The sequence below is a fragment of the Balaenoptera acutorostrata genome, chromosome 19, assembly GCF_949987535.1.
Source record: "Balaenoptera acutorostrata chromosome 19, mBalAcu1.1, whole genome shotgun sequence".
In the NCBI taxonomy this organism is placed as follows: Eukaryota; Metazoa; Chordata; class Mammalia; order Artiodactyla; family Balaenopteridae; genus Balaenoptera; species Balaenoptera acutorostrata.
The window spans coordinates 49,745,504-49,766,858 of NC_080082.1; the positions used below are offsets into that span (position 1 = coordinate 49,745,504).

At 55.5% G+C, this 21,355-nt stretch overlaps 1 protein-coding gene across 2 annotated transcripts; it reads left to right on the forward strand.

Moving 5' to 3' along the window:
• Positions 1 to 394: 394 nt before the first annotated feature.
• On the forward strand, positions 395 to 14,709 carry MAG (myelin associated glycoprotein). 2 transcript variants are annotated; one of them, XM_057533312.1, is made up of 11 exons: positions 395 to 482; positions 2,273 to 2,332; positions 2,831 to 2,899; positions 3,081 to 3,449; positions 4,843 to 5,139; positions 5,225 to 5,482; positions 6,539 to 6,799; positions 11,397 to 11,684; positions 12,037 to 12,133; positions 13,141 to 13,240; positions 14,226 to 14,709. In XM_057533312.1, exons 3-11 carry the CDS (start codon positions 2,854 to 2,856, stop codon positions 14,388 to 14,390), a joined length of 1,881 nt encoding a protein of 626 aa, XP_057389295.1. In that variant the 5' UTR covers positions 395 to 482; positions 2,273 to 2,332; positions 2,831 to 2,853; the 3' UTR covers positions 14,391 to 14,709. The 2 variants fall into 2 exon arrangements, with proteins under 2 accessions (XP_057389295.1, XP_057389296.1); XM_057533313.1 differs by having other exon boundaries at positions 4,870 to 5,139.
• The last annotated feature ends 6,646 nt before the right edge of the window (positions 14,710 to 21,355 follow it).

Here is a 21,355-nt window from a genome sequence, read left to right on the forward strand (position 1 = left end):
GAGGGTGGACGTGACTGGAGCTGAGAGTGAGATGTCCTGCCTCCTCCTCCTGGCCACACCGGCCTCTGTGGCCTCCCAGGCCCGGGGTTATCCCTAACACTGCCACCAAGATCCCCTAGACGCTGAGGACAATGCCTTCTGCTTCTCAGCCTGAGACTCCAGAGATCTTAGAGCACCCTCCCAGGGACCCACAACCAGGGTACGCAGTGATGGAGGGGGGAATGAGTAAGGCAGCCGCCCCCGGCCCCTCCAGGAAGGAGCTCGTAGAACCCAGGCATCAGGCTGCCCAGTTCAAGCAGTGGTGACAAGGGCCCTTTGTGCCCCCCTCCCCCGGGGGCAGGGAGGAGCTGGGCCTTGGAGGCAGGCGGCCCCTGGCACCCAGGGGGAGGGGAGGGGCTGGTAAGTGGGGGCCTAGACCCTGGGAGGCCAGGGGACTGCGAGCGGGGCCTGCAGAGCAGAGAGTGCAGAAGCAAGAGCATCAGGTGAGTGCTGCAGCCGAGAGGGCCGGGGGACAGGGAGGAGAACAGAGGACCGGGGCTGAGAGCATGCGGCAGGGTTGCCCAGGGCATGTGCAATGCGAAGCGGTCTGGGCCGTGGATGGTGGCTGGGAACTGCCACTAATTTAGGGTGGGGGAGGGTGCTGCTTAGGATTGCTCTGGGCGTGGGCTGGGACCGTGGCAGGGATAGTGACGGGGCCTCGGGGAGAAACCACAGAGAGAAAGAATGAAGCGTCCTCCTCAGCACCCCTCTGGTGGAGGTTCTGCCCTGGGGCTCCTAAGTTTGTGGCAGATGGGGTGGCAGTCATCCAGGGACAGGTGAAGAGTGGAAGGATGCCCAGGGGATCAGACGTCTGCATCCTGCCATCTGGGAGGGTGTGGGCACAGGGGGCTGTGAGTGAGCAAGTTCCAGCACCTGAGCACACGACGGGGGCACGTGTGCACACGTGCGTGCACCTCTCTTAGTGAGTCTTAATCCACATCAGTGTTTCTCCACCTTTATTTACACCCCACTAAGGAAAGCTTTTAGACCTGTTTTTCCTAATCCAACTCCCCCCATGAAATCTTAATATTATGGATAGACTGTATATGTTTATGTACCGTGGCCCTTGAGAGAGCCACAAACCACTGTAATAACTAAGACTTTTCTGGACCCCACCCCAAGAACCAATTTTCACCCCCACTCAGAATGCATGGTCTACACACTTGTTTCACACGTCTGCCCAGGCCCTGTGGCCCTCACCTGTCTCTACCTCCTGTACGTTCCTGTCGCAGGTGCAAAGGTGGCATCTGCCGCGTGTCCATCAGCATGTGTCTGAGTGGGTCTGTCCATAGCCGGTCCGAGTGTCTTTGCGAGCATGGCACGCAGGCAGGTCCGTGTGTGTGCCCGATTGCCATGCCTATGCCCGTCCAGGTGTGTGGTGGGCAGGAGGATGCAGGTGTGTGTGTGTGTCTGCTGCACGGGGGTCTCGGTGCCCGTCGGTGTGTGCGGAGCCCTGATCGGTGTTATTGTGCGAGCCTGCTCCTTCTGGCTGGGTCCAGATCTGTCACGTTTCATGCCAGCATTTGCATGCGTCTGACTGCATGCGTCTGTCCGTGGGAAGAGAGTGTCAAAGGCCAGCAAAAGCAGCCACTTGGAAACACTGGGTCCAACCCTGAGGCGACCCACAGAGGAGCTGGGTGCCAGGGAGTGACTAACCCCAATCCCTGGTCCTTCCTGTCTCCACGCAGAGCCCAGCCAGGCTCGCCCAGCTCTTCCTTCACCCCCACCTACCCCAGAAGCCCCCCAGGATGAGGCACCCTAACCCTGAGGGAACAGGGCTCTTTTGTACCAGGCTCTCGCTTCTGGAGGGTGGGGACACCAGGAGCCGTCTGTAGGGTGGGAGAGGGCGGCAGGAATTCACGCGGCATGTTGGGAATGCTGATGCTGTGAAACCCAGTCATTGATGGGGCTGGGTCCCTGCCTCCCACCCCCAGCCCTCAGCCGTGGGACATGTGCTCCCTCACCGCGTTCACTCGCCCCGCCTCCCCCCACCCCAAAGCTCTGCTGCTCCCCTTTTCTTCCCGAGAGTTCTCCTCCATTGCAGCTTGCCTCTGGAGGTGACCACAGAGTAGCTTTGAGGCTGTGTGGGAGGGTCCCAAGCATCCATGGGCAACAGAGACCATGTGGGCAGCCTACAGGATCTACTCACAGTAGATTCTGAAAGCGGGGCGGGGGGGTGGGCAGGGGACCCTCAGGCCCCCACCTCCTTGCACCTGTCTGACTCTTGTTCCAGGTTGGCCGGCTGACAGCTCCAAGTGGGACCAGAAGACATTCCCAACTCAGGGAGACGGAGGTGAGGGGGAGGGTTCCAAATTCCCCTTCCTCCTGGCTTCCCCTGCTTCCTGCTGCTGGTCCAAACTTGGCTCTTTCCTTAGTTTTTGGAGATCCCCAAGGGCAGGATGGTGATGAAGATAATTATTAGCACGTCCCTTACCACATAGAGTCAGGACAGTTTGGTGGTGAAATCTGCAGACCTGGACAGGCGGACAGGGCTTGAATCCTAGCTCTGCCACTTACCTGCTGTGTGGTCTCGGGCAAGTTACTCAACCTCTCTGGACCTCGGCTACAAAGTGAGGATAATAATTGCACCTACCTCAAAGAGATCAAATGAATCTGTAGAGTAAAGTACTGGGGGTGGTTCATGGTTGATGCTCATAGATGTGTTTGTGATTATAAATAATAATAGCAGCAGTGGCTAACATCTGAACAGGCTGCTTCCTAAAGCCTTACTAGAAGCACCCTTTTCACTTCCCCTGGCCTTTAACCCTCTCCTCTCTTCTCCTCTATCCAGCTGTTGCTCACTTGCTGTACAAAATGATATTCCTCACGGCGCTGCCCCTGTTTTGGATCATGATTTCAGGTAATGCCTGGGGGTCTGGGGCTCCTGGGGTCTTGGCCCCTGAGCAGGCTGGGGTTGCTTCTGTGGGTCTCTGGACCCTGCCCCTCCCCCCGCAGGGCAGTGGAAGGTGATGGGAGCGGGGGGGTTGGGGGCATCCGGGCAGGACATGTCCCTCAGCCTCAGCGGTCCTGCTTGCCCACAGCCTCTCGCGGGGGTCACTGGGGGGCCTGGATGCCCTCGTCCATCTCGGCCTTCGAGGGCACGTGTGTCTCCATCCCCTGCCGCTTCGACTTCCCCGACGAGCTGCGGCCGGCCGTTGTGCACGGCGTCTGGTACTTCAATAGCCCCTACCCGAAAAACTACCCGCCAGTGGTCTTCAAGTCACGCACCCAAGTCGTCCACGAGAGCTTCCAGGGCCGCAGCCGCCTCCTGGGGGACCTGGGCCTGCGCAACTGCACCCTCTTGCTCAGCAACCTCAGCCCCGAGCTGGGTGGCAAGTACTACTTCCGCGGGGACCTGGGGGGCTACAACCAGTACACCTTCTCCGAGCACAGCGTCCTGGACATCATCAGTGAGTTCCCAGGGGCTGTGCAGATGCCGTGGGGCAGGGGGAGCAGGAAGTCCTCCTGGCACCTTCCCAGGGAGGTCTAGCTGGCAGGACCAGGGACTTGTTGGTTTGGCTGGGGGGAGGGGTGCAAACCCCCCTGCCCACACGGACCAGGCAGATGACCAAAACGGGCAAAGCAGGGCTCTCAGAGGAAAGCAGTGCTCTTACTCTTCCAGAAACACCTGGGGTAAAGGCAGGGAGCCCAGGGGTTGGGGTCAGGCCTCTGGATTCCTATGTTAGCTGGGCTACTGAGGGCAAGTTACTTAACTTCTCTGGGCCTTGTTTTCCTCTTCTGTAAAATGGGGATAAGAACAGCACTCAAAGTTCAATGAGGGAATAGTTGTCAAGTGGGCAAAACAGTGCCTGGCACATGGCGCCCAGCTCTATCTAAATGGTGCTGGGTGACAATGCAGGGTCATTGCTGTCAAGCATTCTGAGTTTTCCGTTTGTTCGTTTGTTTGTTTTGTTTTGTTTTTGGCTGTGCTACACGGCATGCGGGATCCTAGTTCCCTGACCAGGGACCGAACCCGTGCCCCCTGCAGTGGAAGCGCAGAGTCCTAACCACTGAAACACCAGGGAATTCCCGAATTTTTCAAAGGGAACTGTGTATTTTTCTATGTTTTTTCAACATCAGCTGCTGATTCAGATATTTTTTAAAAAAATACCCTAAATTTAGGTCAAATAAAGTGCAGCTCTGGGCCAGTTTTGGCAATTAGAGTAGGGTCTTCTGCCTCACTTCTGAGAGGCCCTGAGAGGCATGGAACCCTCAGATTCAGGTTTGCCATCAGCTCTGAGCCTATATGAGGAGCCAGATTACAGCCCTGATACAGAAAGAGAGCCCCCCCTTCCGCCGCCAGGCACAGCCAGACAGCTCCAGGACACACCACACACACACACACACACACACACACACACACACGTGGAAGGTAAACCAAAGCAAACATGGGAAGGAGAGAGGTTTCTTGAGGAATATAATGTAGTGTCCAGAGCACAGATGATGAAGCCAGAGTGACAGGGATTGAAGCTCAGTTTTACCCAATGCTAGCTGTGGCCTCAGTTTCCTCATCTGCAAAATGAGCAAAATAACATTACCCGCTTTCTACCTTCAGCATGGCTGGAAGGACTGGCAAGTTACACACAGTAAAGTACTCAGACCACTATATTGTTGTTTCCGTTATTATTACATCTGCGGTTGGATCTGCGGAGGGCTTCTGGGTGAAGGGTACCCAGGAGGAGAAAAGGTTGTAGGGAATTCTGCATCCAAGAATGGGGAGGGGACCGGGTACCAGGACTGGAGTTGGACGGTGTGGGGGTCCGATGCTGCTTCCTTCACCCTCCATCTCCCCGTCTCACTTAGACACCCCCAACATCATGGTCCCCCCAGAGGTGGTGGCAGGCACAGAAGTGGAGGTCAGCTGCACGGTGCCTGACAACTGCCCCGAGCTGCACCCAGAGCTGAGCTGGCTGGGCCACGAGGGGCTCGGGGAGCCGGCTGTGCTGGGGCGGCTCCGCGAGGACGAGGGCACCTGGGTGCAGGTGTCGCTGCTGCACTTCGTGCCCACCAGGGAGGCCAACGGCTACCGGCTGGGCTGCCAGGCCTCCTTCCCCAACACCACCCTGCAGTTCGAGGGCTACGCCAGCCTGGACGTCAAGTGTGAGCCTGGGTGCGGGCCGGGGGGCGGGCCGGGGGCGGGGTCTGCGGCACGTGCCGCTGACGTCCTGTGTCTCCGGCGCCGCAGACCCCCCGGTGATTGTGGAGATGAACTCCTCGGTGGAGGCCATCGAGGGCTCCCACGTCAGCCTGCTCTGTGGGGCCGACAGCAACCCGCCGCCGCTGCTGACCTGGATGCGGGACGGCACGGTGCTCCGGGAGGCGGTGACCGAGAGCCTGTCCCTGGAGCTGGACGAGGTGACGCCCGCGGAGGACGGCGTCTACGCCTGCCTGGCCGAGAACGCTTATGGCCAGGACAACCGCACCGTGGGGCTCAGCGTCATGTGTGAGTCGCCGCCCCCGCCCGGGGCGGAGCTGGGGGCCCAGTGGGGGGCGGTCTGGACCATGCCCGCGGTTGAGATGGAGATGGAGAGGAAGTTGCAGGTTAAGGAGTTCCTTCATTTTTCCCACGAGTATCTGGTGAGCACCTACTCTGCACCACTCTCCTCGCTAGGACAAGATGGGAAGAGACAGAGGCAATCCCTGCCACCCAGGAAAGCCTGTTAACATTCAGTTTCCTGCGGGTAGAGCTGGGCCTGGCCCCGGGAATCTGCATTTTAAAATGAGCCCCATTGCAGTTCTGATGGGAGGGCTGAGGAGAACCCAGGCCTCACCCAGCCCCTGAACATTATGGGGCCCCAGGGAGAGGGGGCCCATCAGATAGGACTCTTTAACTAGGAACCAAGGAGAGGTCATTCATTCATTCATTCATTCACAAATATTTATTGAGGCAAAGTGCCCAGGGCTGGGGATAATAAAAATGACAGCACCGGCCAACATTTACTCAGCAGTTTCTGAGTGCCTCCCACAAATACTCTTTCCCTGGGGCCTCCGCACAGCTGGCTCCTACTCACCTCCTAGTCTCACTGGAGCCCTCTCTCACCACCCTAGTTAAAACTGTAACTACCCCGATTTCCCATCCCACCTTTATTTTTCTGCAAAGCACTTATCCCCATCTTGCCAACTATATGTTTGATTTCCTTATATAGCATCTGTCCATGTGGGCAGGGATCTTCATCTCCCTTGTTCAGGCTAAAACAGTGCTTGTCACAGTTGGTTCTCAGTGACCCCTATGAGGTTGGGAATATTATTAAGCCCATTTTCCAGATAAGAAAAATGGGGCCCAGAGGGGTTTAGACATGGGTCCACACACAGCTGGGAAGGGGTAGAGCCGGGATTCAAACACAAGCACTATAGCTGCAGAGACCCTGTCTTTGTAAACGACACAGCCAGGCCTGGGGTTACCTGAGCCATCCTGAGCTGGTGTGCCCTGATTGAGGTGTCGGGGGTCACATTTGGGGGTGGGAGCTTCTGACCATCGGCCCCCTGTCCTGCCCCCCAGATGCACCCTGGAAGCCGACGGTGAACGGGACAGTGGTGGCCGTGGAGGGGGAGACAGTCTCCATCTTGTGCTCCACACAGAGCAACCCGGATCCTATTCTTACCATCTTCAAGGAGAAGCAGATTCTGGCCACGGTCATCTATGAGAGCGAGCTGCAGCTGGAGCTCCCTGCCGTCATGCCTGAGGATGATGGAGAGTACTGGTGCGTGGCCGAGAACCAGTACGGTCAGAGGGCCACCGCCTTCAACCTATCCGTGGAGTGTGAGTACTCCCCTGCATCCGCTGCCCCTGCTGAGGGCAGCCGGGCTTGATTCCTGCCCACCCACCCCTGCGGTGGATGGCTCAATGGGGGGCAGCTGGGCTTGATTCCTGCCCACCCACCCCTGTGGTAGACGGCTCAATGGGGGACACCCAGGTTACCGGGAGGTACCCACGCATCCCAACCAGGGGTCAGCTTTGCTCCAGCAGATGAGGATGAGGAAGGGAGGGAAGCGGAATCCATAGCAAGAGAATAAAAGTCCCACCTGAGAATACGGTAGCCCCACATCCTGGTGTGGGCTTTTGACCAAGGAGATTTCTGAATCCTGTGGCCACAGCCCCTTTGCGTTAACTAAAAGAATAACCACGACCTCTAACCCTTGTGGAGCATCACTAGGCACCAGGCACTGTTGAAAGCTCTGTACAGGGACCCACTCTTTCGTTTTTGTTACATCCAATGAGGGAGGTTCTCTTACTGTCTCCAGTTTCCAGAGAAGGAAACTGAGGCCCTGAGAGGTTATGTCACTTGCCCAGAGTCAAGCCAGAAAACGGCAGAACTGAGATTCAAATACAGTGGTCTGGTTCCACTCTTCTGTACTGCCCATGGACCTCATCCTACGTTATGACATCAGAATACATTGATCAAGCCGTTGTTATGTGCACGGGCTGTGTGGCTCAGTGGGAGGTGGGGGATAGGACCAAGAGGACACCAAGTGTATTAACAGATAATAGTACAGCCAGAGAGATGAGACGGATGCATATAAAAAGCTAACTGTCTTGGGAATGAAGCCCATTGTTCCACTGCCAACCAGAGCCCTTCCCAACCTTCTATGGACATCACCCGCCAACACCCCACCCCCACCCTGGCCCGTCACTCGGGTCATAGCTCCCAAGTCGCAGTTTCCACTCCCCCTCCTCCAGCAACTCCCTCTGGAATGTCACCTTCGCAGTTCCATTCCCCCTGCTTCCTCCCCAGCTCCAGCCTGGCCTCTGGCACTTGCCTCCAAATTATTCCACCTACAATGGTCCCTGCCACACAAGCTTGCCAGAAGGTTTTGAGCACAGTCCGTATACTCAATATGGCATGTGGCCGTAGTCAGTAGAGACAGATTATTCCTGGAGTGCCATCTTCCAGGGCAAGGTGATGGCCACCACTGCCCTGCTAACCTTTTCTCTTTGGGCACCTTCCTTCCCAGTCTCTGCTCGCTCGCAGCATCCAACGTGAGCATGCATACGGGTCGTGCGGGCACCCCGCCTTCTCCATACATGCCCACCCTTCCGCCTCACGCTTTTCCCCATTAAACCTATATCCCAAGCCAGGGATTCTTAGGTGTAGAGTCAGAGAACCCCCTGAGAATCTGACGGAAACCTCTGATCATACACACACCTCCAGCTCACGAACGTTTTCAGTCACAGACCCTCCTGTATAATAAGAGTGGTGGCAGCAAACGATCATTAAGGGCCTACTCTGGGCCAGGATTGCATCCCCTGCACGTGTTTTTTTGCTGAGCCCTTGAAGCAGCTACGTGTTATCGTCATCCCCTTTGAGGAGAAACTGAAGGTCAGAATTCCCCAAGGCCATGCAGCTGGAAGGCTGGCCAGTGCCAGGATTCTTCTGGACTCCTGTCTACCCAGTTCTTAAACCTCTGGCTGCTTCATCTCCCCTGCAGTCCTTGGTACCCAAGGTACTCAAGGCCTTCGATCTGCTGGAGGGGAGGAGGAGCTGTGCCTCCCATCCCACCCTTGCTGAGCCGGTCACTGGGCTCCAAGGCCTGTGTCGCTGTGCTTGCCCTCTGGGTGTCCGGCTTCAGGCCCCTCTCTGTCCCCGAAGTCTGCGTCCCCTAGCACCGGGGCTTCCGTGCTTGCCGACAATGGTGGGTGCTCCTGAGCTGGACGGGGTGGGGGCGGGTGGTTGGGTCCCAGCACAGCGTGGGACCTGCAGGGCATTCACCTCACGGAGACCTTGTGATGACTAGAAGACTGGTTTCAGCCCTTTGCGCATACTGACCTATTTCATTCTCACAACAACGCGACTGGGGGCAGGGACTGCCCTTCCCACGTTTAATAGGAGGAAACGGAAATGTTACTGGTGTCCAGCACCCGACAGAGCTAAATCGACCTGGGTGCGAATCCCAGCTCTGTCTCCGTCTTGTGATGGAGATGTGCTGTGTGATCCCAGACGAGTGACTTCACCTTTGCTGAGCCCCGATTCTCTTCTCTGAAAAACGGGTATGACAGTATCTTACACTAAGGAAATTATGGTCAGCGCCCATAGTGCCCGACATGTCCCATGTGCCCCGTAAGTCTTAGACATCCTCTGAGCTTCCCACTCATCTTTCCTTTGAACTCCTGGCTGGGTATCCGCCTGCCTTCCTGCTGCCAAGGCTTTGCTCACTTGCTTCCTCTGCTGGAATGGTTCGATCCCTGGGTGGGATGTTAAGCTTTCTTTTTCTTTTCTTCCCCGCTGCATAGGGTCTTCGTTGCTGCACGGGCTTTCTCTAGTTGCGGCGAGCGGGGCTACTCTTCGTTGCGGTGTGCAGGCTTCTCATTGCGGTGGCTTCTCTTGTTGCAGAGCGTGGGCTCTAGGCGCACGGACTTCAGTAGTTGTGGCTCGTGGGCTCTAGAGCGCAGGCTCAGTAGTTGTGGCGCACGAGCTTAGTTGCTCCGTGGCACGTGGGACCTTCCCAGACCAGGGATCGATCCCATGTCCCCTGCATTGGAAGGCAGATTCTTAACCACTGCACCACCAGAGAAGTCCCTAAGCTTTCTTTTCAACACACTCATGTGCCCACTTCAGAACAGAGTCCCGTAGCCCCTCGCAAGTCAAGGACCATTACCCCTCTTTGCACACATGAGAAGTCCATCTCGGAGGCCCAGGAAGCTGAGTGGCCTGATCGGGGCCACCAGCCAGTAGATGGCAGAGCTGAGATTCAAGCCAAAGCCATCCCACCCCAAACTCCCCATCCTTTGTGGGACCTGGGGTTTATCTAGTGTCAATCAGGGTTTCATAGGTCGCGAGGCTGCCGGCAATGCTGCAGAGATGCTGAGCACATGCAACAGGGTGTCAGCGTTCCTGCAACACTGTCACAACAGCACCAGTGGTGCTGTCTTGAATGAAAGGATTTTTTAAAAATTAATCACTGTCCGTTCAGGTTTGTCATTACTAATTTACTCTGTGGTGTGTTAATTTGTTAATACTACAGCAAGCATAGTGCACGTCTGCCTCAACAGAATTTGGAATATTTAACTGTTAATTTACTAGACGTAGAGATATGTACACATTAAGGTTCCAACTGGAATAATCCCTATTGCAAATACACGGGTCATGTGACTCCCTGCTCCGTCGCTGTTACCTGCATATTCTTTTTTACTGGAAATTGAAAATAAGTGGGGTAGGTGGGCCAAGGATCTTTTGCCCATGTGGAAGTGGGTTTAGCTCAGGGCTGAGAACCAGAGGTCAGTCTAGAGCAAGCAGAGGGGAGTGCCAGCCTCTCCATGAGGGAAAGAGAACATAGTTTAAAAAGCAACATTCAATGTTCTATTATAATTTCATATTTTGGAAAATGAAAGGAAAAAAAATACCAGTATCGTTTTTGTAATTTAAATGGCAGCAAAGCAAAGCTCAACAAAATGATCTTGGGTGGAGGGTGGTACCTGGTACCGCGGGGAATCCTGCGAGGGAGGGAGGGTCAGGGTGCTGGGGGCTCCGGGGAGTGAGTAGGGGCATCTGTAGGATGGCCTGGAAGGGGAGCTGGCTGAACGCAGTAGCTCATCCAGCGAGTCTTCCCAGAGCTCCTGCCGGGTGAAAGGGACATTCTAGGGACTTCCCTGGCGGTCCAGTGGTTAAGACTCCGCGCTTCCACTGCAGGGGACTTGGGTTTGATCCCTGGTCAGGGGACTAAGATCCTGCATGTCGTGTGGTATGGCAAAAAAAAAAAAAAAAAAAAGAAAAAAAGAAAGGAAAGTCATGTTCTAAGTGTGGGGGACAGAGTGGAGACTGAGCAAGAGCCTGTCTCGATGGAAATACAAGACCAGCCACATCAGTGTATAACCCGGGTAGGGATAAGTGCTGGGGAGAAAACTCGAGGGAATGAATGGTTAGTGAAGCGAGGTGCAACTTACATGGGGTGGTCAGAGAAATAGACATGGTCTGTGCAGAAGCTGCCTGGAGTGAGGGCGTGAGTTTGGCAGGTGTCAGGGAAGTATTCCCCGCGGAGGGAGAAACGCAAGACCCACCCCCCCATCCCCGCCCTGGCTGTGGGAAAAAGCTCCACAAGTATGAAAAACAAGCAAGGAGGCTGGCGTGGCTGGAAGGGAATGAGCCAGGGTGACAGCAGGAGACTAGAGCGTGGCTAAGTCCTGCAGGGCCTTGCAGGCAAAGGCAAAGAATTGGGGTTTTATTCTAAGTGACACGGGGAGCAATTGGAGAGGGGCTTTGAGCAGGCAGCACCGTGACCTGATTTATGTTTCACAAGGTGAGCAGAGTTAGAGAGGACGTAGAAGAGAGTGCAGAGGGGAGCAGGCAGCTCATCTCTGCGGCAGCCAAGGAGCCCCCGAGGCCCCGTCTCTAGCCCGCGGGGTCTCGGTCTTGCCCCTGCAGTTGCCCCCGTGATCCTCCTGGAGTCCCACTGTGCGGCGGCCCGTGACACGGTGCAGTGCCTGTGCGTGGTAAAAGCCAACCCAGAGCCGTCCGTGGCCTTCGAGCTGCCCTCGCGTAACGTGACCGTGAACGAGACGGAGCGCGAGTTCGTGTACTCGGAGCGCAGCGGCCTCCTGCTCACCAGTATCCTCACGCTGCGGGGCCAGGCCCAGGCCCCGCCCCGGGTCATCTGCTCCTCCCACAACCTCTATGGCACCAAGAGCCTGGAGCTGCCCTTCCAGGGAACCCGTGAGTGGTGTGGCCTGGGGCTGGGAGTCAAGGGACAGACAGGACCCCTCTTGGATCCAAGCTCCCCTCCCCAAGGCTGATCACCAGCCGCTGCGCGTGGGTCAGGCTGCGCAGTCGATCGGGTGGTAAAGATGCCCTTTCCAGCCAGTTAGGAGAGGCTGCCCGGAGCTTGCCTGTACTTTACTGGCCCCTCCAGCAACGAAGGCCTTCAGGCTAGCCAGTCAGTGCAAGGATATGCCAGCGGTGTAAATATTTTCCCCGCTCACCCCTGCCCCAGCCTGTCTCCTAAGAACCCAGGTGTCCTCACTCCCACCGGCAGCCCTGAGGGCGCCTGGGTCTTCTCTTTCCTCAGATCGCCTGATGTGGGCCAAGATCGGGCCCGTGGGAGCGGTGGTTGCTTTTGCCATCCTAATTGCCATCGTCTGCTACATCACCCAGACGCGCAGAAAGTGAGTGGCCTTCCGGGCTGAGCTGGGGAGGGGCGGGGTGGCCTCCAAGGGCAGGGCAGGGGCAGATCAGTTGGAGGCTAGGGGTAGGCAAGGGAGGGCGGATTCTACTCTGAGCATGTTCAGCTGGGTGGAGGAGAGAGGGCCCTGGCTAACATGAGCCGCCGGGGTCGGGTCACGCATGCCAGTGCCTGGGCCGAGCACTTCTCACCAGTCAATACCTGTGCCCCACATCCTGTGCTGTGGCCTCCTGCCACTCCGGTGTGATGGGGAGAGCCGGTACCCCTGGCTCGCAGCCAGAATATCAGTCACAGTTGGTTCCAGAAGCCCCAACGATTACACATATCTGTGGTATCAAAAACGCTCCCCAGGGACTTCCCTGGTGGTCCAGTGGTTGAGACTTCACCTTCCAGGGCAGGGGGTGTGGGTTCGATCCCCGGTCAGGGAGCTGGGATCCCACATGCCTCGTGGCCAAAAAACCAAGACGTAGAACAGAAGCAATATTATAACAAATTCAATGAAAAGACTTTAAAAATGGTCCACATCAAAGAAACCTTAAAAAAACAAAACACAACACAACAAAACGCTCCCCAGTCCCAAGCCACATCCACGTGCCACCAGTGTGCTGCTGTTGTTTTTCTTCCTTGTGGTGCACACATATCAGCTCTCCTGACAATGAATTAATCTCCCGCTCCACATCCTGGCGGCAAGGGGGTGCGGATAGCCCCAGAGCGAATGAGGAGAGCCCAGAGGAGCCAGGCTGGGGTCCTGAAAGTGGCAGAGACCAGGGCCCAGGCGGCTCCTCCTCAGCTGTGAAGCAGAGGCGGGGTGGGCAGTGGTGAACAGGAAGAGGTGCTCACCAAAGGGGCTGGCTGCCCATCTTAGAGAGGCGGGCGGGAGCAGCGCTGGGGTCCCTTGGGCCAAACTCCTTAGGTAGATGGGGTTGCAGATAGAGAGGGGAGTGGGGGGACCTGGAGGTCCCACTGGAGCTGACATGTCTTGCCCTGCAGAAAGAACGTGACAGAGAGCCCCAGCTTCTCAGCGGGGGACGACCCCCCCGTCCTGTTCAGCAGTGACTTCCGCATCTCTGGGGTGCCGGAGAAATATGAGGTGAGGCCAGAACCCTATGACGCCAGGCTAGCTGGAGATCCTGTGTGCCAGGGACCCCGAGGGCCTGGGGGGCACCTGGGAGGCCCAGGGGCAGAGGGGGAGCTGGCCCCGCAGAAGGGAAGGAGGAGACGTGTGGAGGGCTGGCTTGGCCCTGGGCTGAGAGGGGGCACTCAGGCTGAGGCCTGGCGGGGGGCTGTGGAGCTCGGGGCCCAAGAGAAGCCCTCATCCACCCCGCCTGCGTCTATGACTGCATTTCCTTCTCCAATAGTCCAGAGAGCTCTCTACCCTGGAATGAGCACCCCAGGAGGTAGGTTCCGGGGGCCTCAGTGTGCCCACCTCTGGGCCCTTGTTGGGCCCTGGGGTTGGCGTGCATGTGTGTGCGTCCCATCAGGCGTCCAGGTTGGTCCCCACTTCAGTCTGGCTCTGCCCAGCACTCCTGGCCTTGTCTATTCTGTCCCATTGCTGCTCGCTTCTGTGTGTCTGTGGCCATTGTCCTGTGTGTGTGTGTGTGTGTGTGTGTGTCCAAAGGTGGGGGGCAGGGATGGAAAGCGTGACAGGGAAGCCGAAGTTGCACCTGCAGGATCTCCCAGGTTGAGGAGGAGGACCACACCAGACCCAAACATACTGAGTCAGGCATTTACAAAAATTGGGGAAGGTGGGCACCCGACCAGGTGGCTTTAATCTAAAAGCATGTTATGGACTGAATTGGGTGCCCCCCCAAATTCCTATGTTGAAGAAGGCTTCCTGGAGACGTTGAATTTGTGGACGGCTTTCAGGCTTGGCAGCGAGGAGGTGATTTTGCGTAGGGGGGATCGGCACAGGCCAGAGCTCCAGAGGGGGACCGGGGACCGTGGGCTGGCTGGGCTGGCGGTCCTTAAGGAAGGAGGCTCACACAGGACTCAGCTCTGGCGGGTGCAAGCGACTCCAGCCTTTGCATCTGGCAAGGGTGGAACAGGACCTTCTAATGGGTTGGTTCCCTTCATAGAGTGAGAGGCGCCTGGGATCTGAGAGGAGGCTGCTGGGCCTTCGGGGGGAACCCCCAGAGCTGGACCTGAGCTATTCTCACTCGGACCTGGGGAAGCGACCCACCAAGGACAGCTACACCCTGACGGAGGAGCTAGCCGAGTATGCTGAAATCCGCGTCAAGTGAGGGAGCCGGGGGCAGCCCGGATGGCCACCAGCCCTTCAGGACCCTCACTGGCCCCCACTGGCTGTGGGCTCCCTCCCCAAAGTAGCAGGGGCTGGGGCAGGGAAGGGACGGGGCAGGTGACAGTGAGGTCCTGGGGGCCTGGCCTCCCCCTCCTTCCCAGCTGCCCCCACCCTGCCAGCGCCCCAGCTCCGCATGGTGGCTCCCCTATAACCTCCTTTAACCTCATCTGTCTGGAGGGGAGCCCGTCTGTCCGTGTTATTTATTGCTACCCCTGCCTGGTCTCTTGTCCCCATACCTGGCCCCAGGGCCTGTCCGGAGGGACATGAAATAAATGCCCTGAAGCCAAACACCCGTCTAGATCCTGATGATTTCGGACCCGTCCCTGGGGACCCTGCCAACCCCCCCCCCCCCCTCCTTGCCCTTCGCTGGGTCCTCAGGGATCCTAGCGCTGAGCCCAGGCCAGCCGCCCTTAAGTTGCTTCCACTCCGAGCTGGAAGCTCTGGGCTGGCTCTGGTCCACAGTAGGTCATATTTGACTGCTGGGTGATTTCACATCACGACCCTCATTCCTGCTCCTGCCACAGGTGGAGCGACTGACAGCCCCGGGCTTGCGCTTACACACTGCGACATCTCACTGAAAGAGATGGTGGCTGCTTCTTCTGAAGGGGCCTGGCTCCTGATCTGCCGCACTGCCCACCATTTCCTGTTGTCCCACACCTGGCTGGCTTCACTCACTGACATCCCCCCCTGTACCCTGCGGGTCGCGGTGGGGGGGCCTCAGATCTCAGTGTTCCATGAGCCTGTGTCGGTTTGACCGCCGTGCCTCACATTCATGCTGTACTCTGCAGCTTCAATCTTTTTTCTTTTCCTTTTTTTTTTTTTTTAAAGTAATTAATTAATTTATTTTGGCCATGCTGTGTGGCATGTGGGATCTTAGTTCCCTGACCAGGGATTGAACCCCGTGCCTCCTGCAAGTGGAAGTGCAGAGTCCTAACCACTGGACCACCAGGGAATTCCCAATCTTTCAAACTTCACTTGGTTCAAGAAATATCCATCAGGCATCAGCTGTGTATTGAAGCCCTTTAGGAAGCTCAGGCTATCCTGGGAAGGGACCTCCAGGACAGTCCTGTGAAGATGAGAACGCTGGGGCTCAGGGAAGCCAGCTGATTTTCCCAGGGTCCCAGAGCCAGGAAACGGTGTGGCCAGAGCCTGGACTCAGGTCTTCTTGAATTTAAAGAAGGCCAGACTCACTGGCATGAACTGGTATCAACAGCTAACATTTTTGTTGAGCGCTTACTACGTGCCATGTGGTTCTACCTGGTTTACATGAATTCATCTCCATTTGCTTTCCCTGACGACTGCGACGGTGGTTCTCCAAGTGGGGTCCCTGCACCAGTGGTAGCAGCCGCACCTGGGCGCTTGTCAGAAAGGCAGATTCTCAGGCCCCACCCAGACTGCAGGAATCAAAACCTCTGGGCTGGGGCCCAGCAGTCTGTGTTTTGACGAGTCCTCCTGGTGACTCTGACGTTGAGAATCTGGAGGAGCTGAGGCATAGAGGCTGCATCACTTCCTCGAGGTCCCCCAGCTGCAACCCCGACTTGAGCCCCCGGGGCCTGGCTCTGGAGCCCACGTGCTGACCACTGTATGTCACTGCCGTTTCAGTGAGAAGCAGTGGGAGCTCGTAGGTCTGAAGGTGCTGAGGGGGTGGTAAGAATAGAGCCGCAGGGCTGAGGGCAATGCCAGCGAGGTTCCTGAGGAAGGTGGTCCTGCCCTGGTTTTTGAAGAGGGCGGAGGATACAACAGAGGCCAAAGTCAAGGTCTAGAGGCAGAAATAACGAAACTGTGTTGGAAAGGAAGGTGACGAGACCGCTTCGGCTGGAGTGGGGTGTCCACGTGCATGAGAAAGGAAGAGAGGTGTGTGGTAACGGGGCCGTGGGCAGTGGGGCGGAACCCCACCCTGAGGCCTGCCCTTTCCTCACCGAGCTGGCAGTCATGCAGGGAGAAGGACATTAAATAAATGACCTCAGGCAGAACACCTGGCTGCAAAGTGGGACCCCCCCCCTCCCCCGCTCCCAAGGAGAAGCACAGGGAAGGCTGGTAGAGCCTAGAATGGAAGTGTGACTTAGGGTCTCGGGGTTGGGGAGGCGTCCCTATGGAAGGAAAGTCACTCGGGGACGCCCTGTGTGAAGGCCCCAAGTGGGAACGTGTTTGGCAAAGTTCCAGGAGCGGAAACGAGGCTGGAGTGGTCAGAGAGGGTGGCAGAGAACAGCAGGGGCTTCATAGCAGCCATGCTAGACATTTCGACCAGGGCTCCTGCGCACGTGCAGGGGCCCCGCCCTGACACACCTGTCCCCCGACAACAGGCCATGGCTCCAGCAGGTCTGGCCTGGGAGGAATGACCCTAAGGACTTCGCCCTGAGAGGCAGAGGAGTGTCAATAATCAGGGCCGTCGAGTAACCCCGTGCTGCCCGCGGTGCAGCCTGAGCGCTGCCCGGGTGAGCTGGGTGTCCCCAGGAGGGGTGTGGAGCGACTCTTACGTGAATAGTCATGCTTTATTTAGTCTGTATCAGAGCAAAAGGAAAGCAGCATACCAAACATGATTTTTTGTTTTTTGATGAAAGCTTAGGATGAGGCTGAGTTAAAAAACCAATCAAGTTGAATTGATTTAAAGAAATGTATGAAATAAAAGTGTTTCAGGTGGTTCACAGACAGGATAAAAGTCCTGAAGGTCACAGGCAAACCTTTAAAGTTTGGAAAGCAGTGATGTGATCTGACACAAAGACCATCTCTTAGGAGGGACTAACGTTCAGTGATGACCCATAATTCAGCTATCACACTCCGCCCAGTGCCTGGATCCCCCAGAATTCATCCATTCTGTCCACACGCGGTTACTGAGCACCTACTCTGTGCCAAGCCAGTGCTGGGCTCTAGGGATGCCGCACGGACCAAAAGAACCACACTCTGACCTGGTGGAGCTGACATCCTGTGGAAGAGATAGACAAAGACCAGATAAACACGTGGTCAGATAGTGAGTGTGCTAAGAAGGGAACTAAGAGAGATAGAAGGACAGAGTGTGCTTGCAAGGCTGCCAATTTAGAAAGCGGTCATTTGAGTATAGAGACCAGAAGGAAGAGAGGGAGGGAGCTCTGTCGATTTCTGAGGACTGTGGGTCCAGGGAAAGCCAAGATCAGGTGCAAATGCCTAGAGTGGGAATGTACTTGTTATGTTCATGGAATGAGAAGGAAACCAGCGTGCGTGGAGTGGGACGTAGGAGCCGGAGCGGTTGCCCAAGGGAGCCCGATCACAGAGGGGCTTTAGGTCACAGTCAGGACGCAGGGTTTTACTGAGTGACCTGGGGAGCTGCTGGAGAGTTATATGCAGAGGAACGTTATGGAGGGGCTGGAGGTTTCAGAGACCCTGCTGGCAGCTGTGCGGACAGTGAATGCAGGGGATCAGCGGATACAGGCAAGGGGCTCAGCAGGCCACGGCTCTTGTCCAAGAGAGAGGGGAAGTGGAGGTGTGAGAGGGAAGAGCATCAGGACCTGTTCTAGAGGGGGAACTTATGGGGCTGGCTGGTACGGAGGGGAAGCAAGAGAGGAGTCCGAGATGCTTAGATGCTTAGATCTAAGGCCACTTCCTTGGATGCTGGAGAGGTCGAAAGGAACTAGTTTGGTGGAGAACACAGCATGCTCTGCTCAGCACGTTCAAGGACAGGCAAGGCTGACGGGACCCCTCCCTGGGGACAATTCAAGCTGAGGAAGAGTCAGAGTGACTCAGAGGGACGGGGACACATGCAGGAGAAGAGGTCTGGCTGGGCTGGAATAGAGGCGAGCAGGTCTCACAGTTGCAGCTGTCGGGAGGGATGGGCCACCTGATGCAGGAGGGAGGATGGCCAGGCGCCAGGCATGACAACATGGACCACTTTGTCCCTCCCCTCCCGCCAACCTCCTGGGTCGCTCCTGGCTGAGAAGAGCCATCCCTGGTCGCCCCCCACGCTGTCCTGAGGACCGGTGCCTGGGGTGGGCAGCTCCATTATCCCCATCAATGAAAGGGCTCCAGGCCATGCTGGCTACTCCAAGTCTCCTCCCCTGGGTGGGGGTGGGGGGCTCACAACTCCACCCAGGAGGATCCAAGCCTCCTCCTTTCGCCACCTTCCTCATTCTCAGTTCCCGTCTGCTCCCTGGAGGGGAGGTGACAACCTCAGCTCACGGGCAGGGCAGCAGCCGAAGAGAAGACCCCTGCCCCCACCCCCTCCCATCCCCAGAGCTTGGTCTGCCTGGAACATCTTCGCTGGGGAGCAGGAGGGGAACCACTGTTTTGTCTCAAAGGGCCTCTCTGTCCAGCTCAGTCTGGAATTGAGCAGCCAGAGGTATGTGACGTGATGTCACCATGGAGTATTGGTCAAACAGAGCAAAGGGACTGTTGGTAATAATGACAGCTCGCTTTTACAGAGTGCTCATTTCACGACGGCCACCCTGCAAAGCGTTTTACGTGCTCGCGGTTGCTCACGGCGCACTCAGGCCGTCAGAACCGCCAGTGTCCGCATCATCCTTAGAGGGGAAACTGAGGGAGGTCACGGCTGACAGATGGCAGGACAGGGATTTGAACCCCAGTCTGTTTACCAGGTGCTTGTCATTCATATGCAGCTGAGTGCAGCACGTGTGTGACCTCACTAACCCTGTGAGAAAGGCACTGTCATCCGCATCTTTCAGCCTGGACAGGGGGCTCAGAGCGGGCACACAGCCAGGTGGGGAAGGCAACCCAGGCCTCCCAGGTGCTTGGCTCCACGGCTTCCAGGGCAGGGTGGGGACAGCCAAGCCAAGTGGCCCAAAACAGAGACCATCTACCTCTTTGGAGGGAAAGATGTGAAGGCACCAGAGCTACATTCTCGGGAGTCCTGCTTCCCGCCCTTTCCTCCTCCATGCAGCCCTTGGCCTCCAGAAATCAAGGCACCTGCATGAACCCCCTGCCCAATTTCCTCCTGTGGTGGGACCATCACCAATGCCTGGAGCTGTGCCAGCAGAGGCCTCAGACGCTCCTTCTACGTGATGAGCAGGGCTGTGAGTCCCCAGTGGGTCCCAGAAGACTTTTGGGATCTTGTCCCTTGGCCTGGGAGTCCCCCATTGAGATCACTGGGGTTTTGGGGTTTTTTTTTTTTTTTTTAATTTATTTATTTAATTAATTTATTTATTTATTTTTGGCTGTGCTGGGTCTTCGGTTCGTGCGAGGGCTTTCTCTAGTTGCGGCAAGTGGGGGCCACTCTTCATCGCGGTGCGCGGGCCATTCACTATCGCGGCCCCTCCCGTTGCGGGGCACAGGCTCCAGACGCGCAGGCTCAGCAGCTGTGGCTCACGGGCCCAGCCGCTCCGTGGCATGTGGGATCTTCCCAGACCAGGGCTCGAACCCGTGTCTCCTGCATTAGCAGGCAGATTCTCAACCACTGCGCCACCAGGGAAGCCCGGTTTTGGGGTTTTTTTAACTTTTTATTTTGAAATAACTATAGACTTACAGGAAGTGACAAAGATAGAAGAGAGAAGTCTGGCGTGCGCTGTGTTGAGTTTCCTCCCATGGTTACTTGTTACATAATTATGCTTAGTACAACCTGTATGTAGTTCTAAGTCCTTTTATCTCTTGTCTAGATGTATGTAACCCTGCAGTCAAGATACAGAATTATTCCATTACCACAAAGATCACCCTTGTAGTCACATCCACTTCCCTTCCCTCTATTGTCTCCAACCCATGGCAACCAGTAATCTGTTCTCCATCTCTACCATTTTGTCATTTCAAGAATATTACATAAAAGGAATCATATGGTCCATGACCCTTTAGGACTGGGCTTTTTTTAACTCAGTAAAATGCCCTTCAGAATTTTCCAAGTTGCTGCCTGTTCAATACTTCATTCCATTGCTACACAGTACTCCACGGTATGGATGTATCACAATTGTTGAACCATTTAGCTATTGAGGCACATGTAGGTTGTTTCCAGTTTGGGGCTATTACAAATAAAGCTGCTATGAACAACCGTGTACAGGCTTTGGTGTGGACATAAATTTTCATTTCTTGGGCATCAATTCCTAGAAGTGCAATTGCTGAGTCATGCGGTAGGAATATTTCATTAGTTTTTCAAGAAAATTACCAACTATTTTCCAGAGTGGCTGTACCATTTTACATTCCCACCAGCCATGCATGAATGATCCAGTTACACTGCATCCTCACCAGCGTTTGATATTGTTATTATTTTTTATTTTAGCTGTTTCGTTGGTATGCAGTGATTTGCATGGTCTTGATTTGCATTTCACTAATGGCTAGTGGTGCTGAACATCTGTTCATGGGCTTGTGTATACTCTTCGGTGAAATGTCTTTTCTTGTCTTTTGCCCATTTTCTAATTGGCCATACAATCCACCTACTTAAAGTGTACCCTTTAATGGTTTTAAGTATATTCACAACGTTGCACAACCATCACCACAGTCAATTTTAGAACATTTCATCACCCCAAAAAGAAACCCGTGCCCATTAGCGGTCACTCCTGGTTTCCTCTCGACACCGCTACCCCAGCCCTAGGCAACAATTAAATCTACTTTCGGTCTCTACAGATTTTCTTTTACTGGACATTTCATAGAAATGGAATCATACAATTTGTGACTTTTCGTGATTGGCTTCTTTCACTTAATGTTTTCAAGTTCATCATTTTGCAGGATCTCTACAGTACTTCATTTCTTTTTATTGCCAAATAATATTTCATTGTATGGATACACCATATCTTCTTTATTCGTTCATCACTTGATAGACATCTAAGTTGTTCCCAGTTTTTTGGCTTTTATGAATAATGTGCTATGAACATTTGTGTTCAAATTTCTGGGCGGGTGTGTTTTCATTTCTCTTGGGTATATACCCTAGGAGTGGAATCGCAGAGGTAGATGGGAATTCTATGTTTAACCTTTTGAGAAACTGTCTTGAGACTGTTT

Bases quoted from the DNA above. Each gene is read 5' to 3' on its own strand.
- MAG (XM_057533312.1), top strand. From the start codon at position 2,854: ATGATATTCCTCACGGCGCTGCCCCTGTTTTGGATCATGATTTCAG. The intron at 11,685-12,036 runs GTGAGTGGTGTG...CTCTTTCCTCAG, and splicing joins GCTGCCCTTCCAGGGAACCC to ATCGCCTGATGTGGGCCAAG. The intron at 12,134-13,140 runs GTGAGTGGCCTT...CTTGCCCTGCAG, and splicing joins ATCACCCAGACGCGCAGAAA to AAAGAACGTGACAGAGAGCC.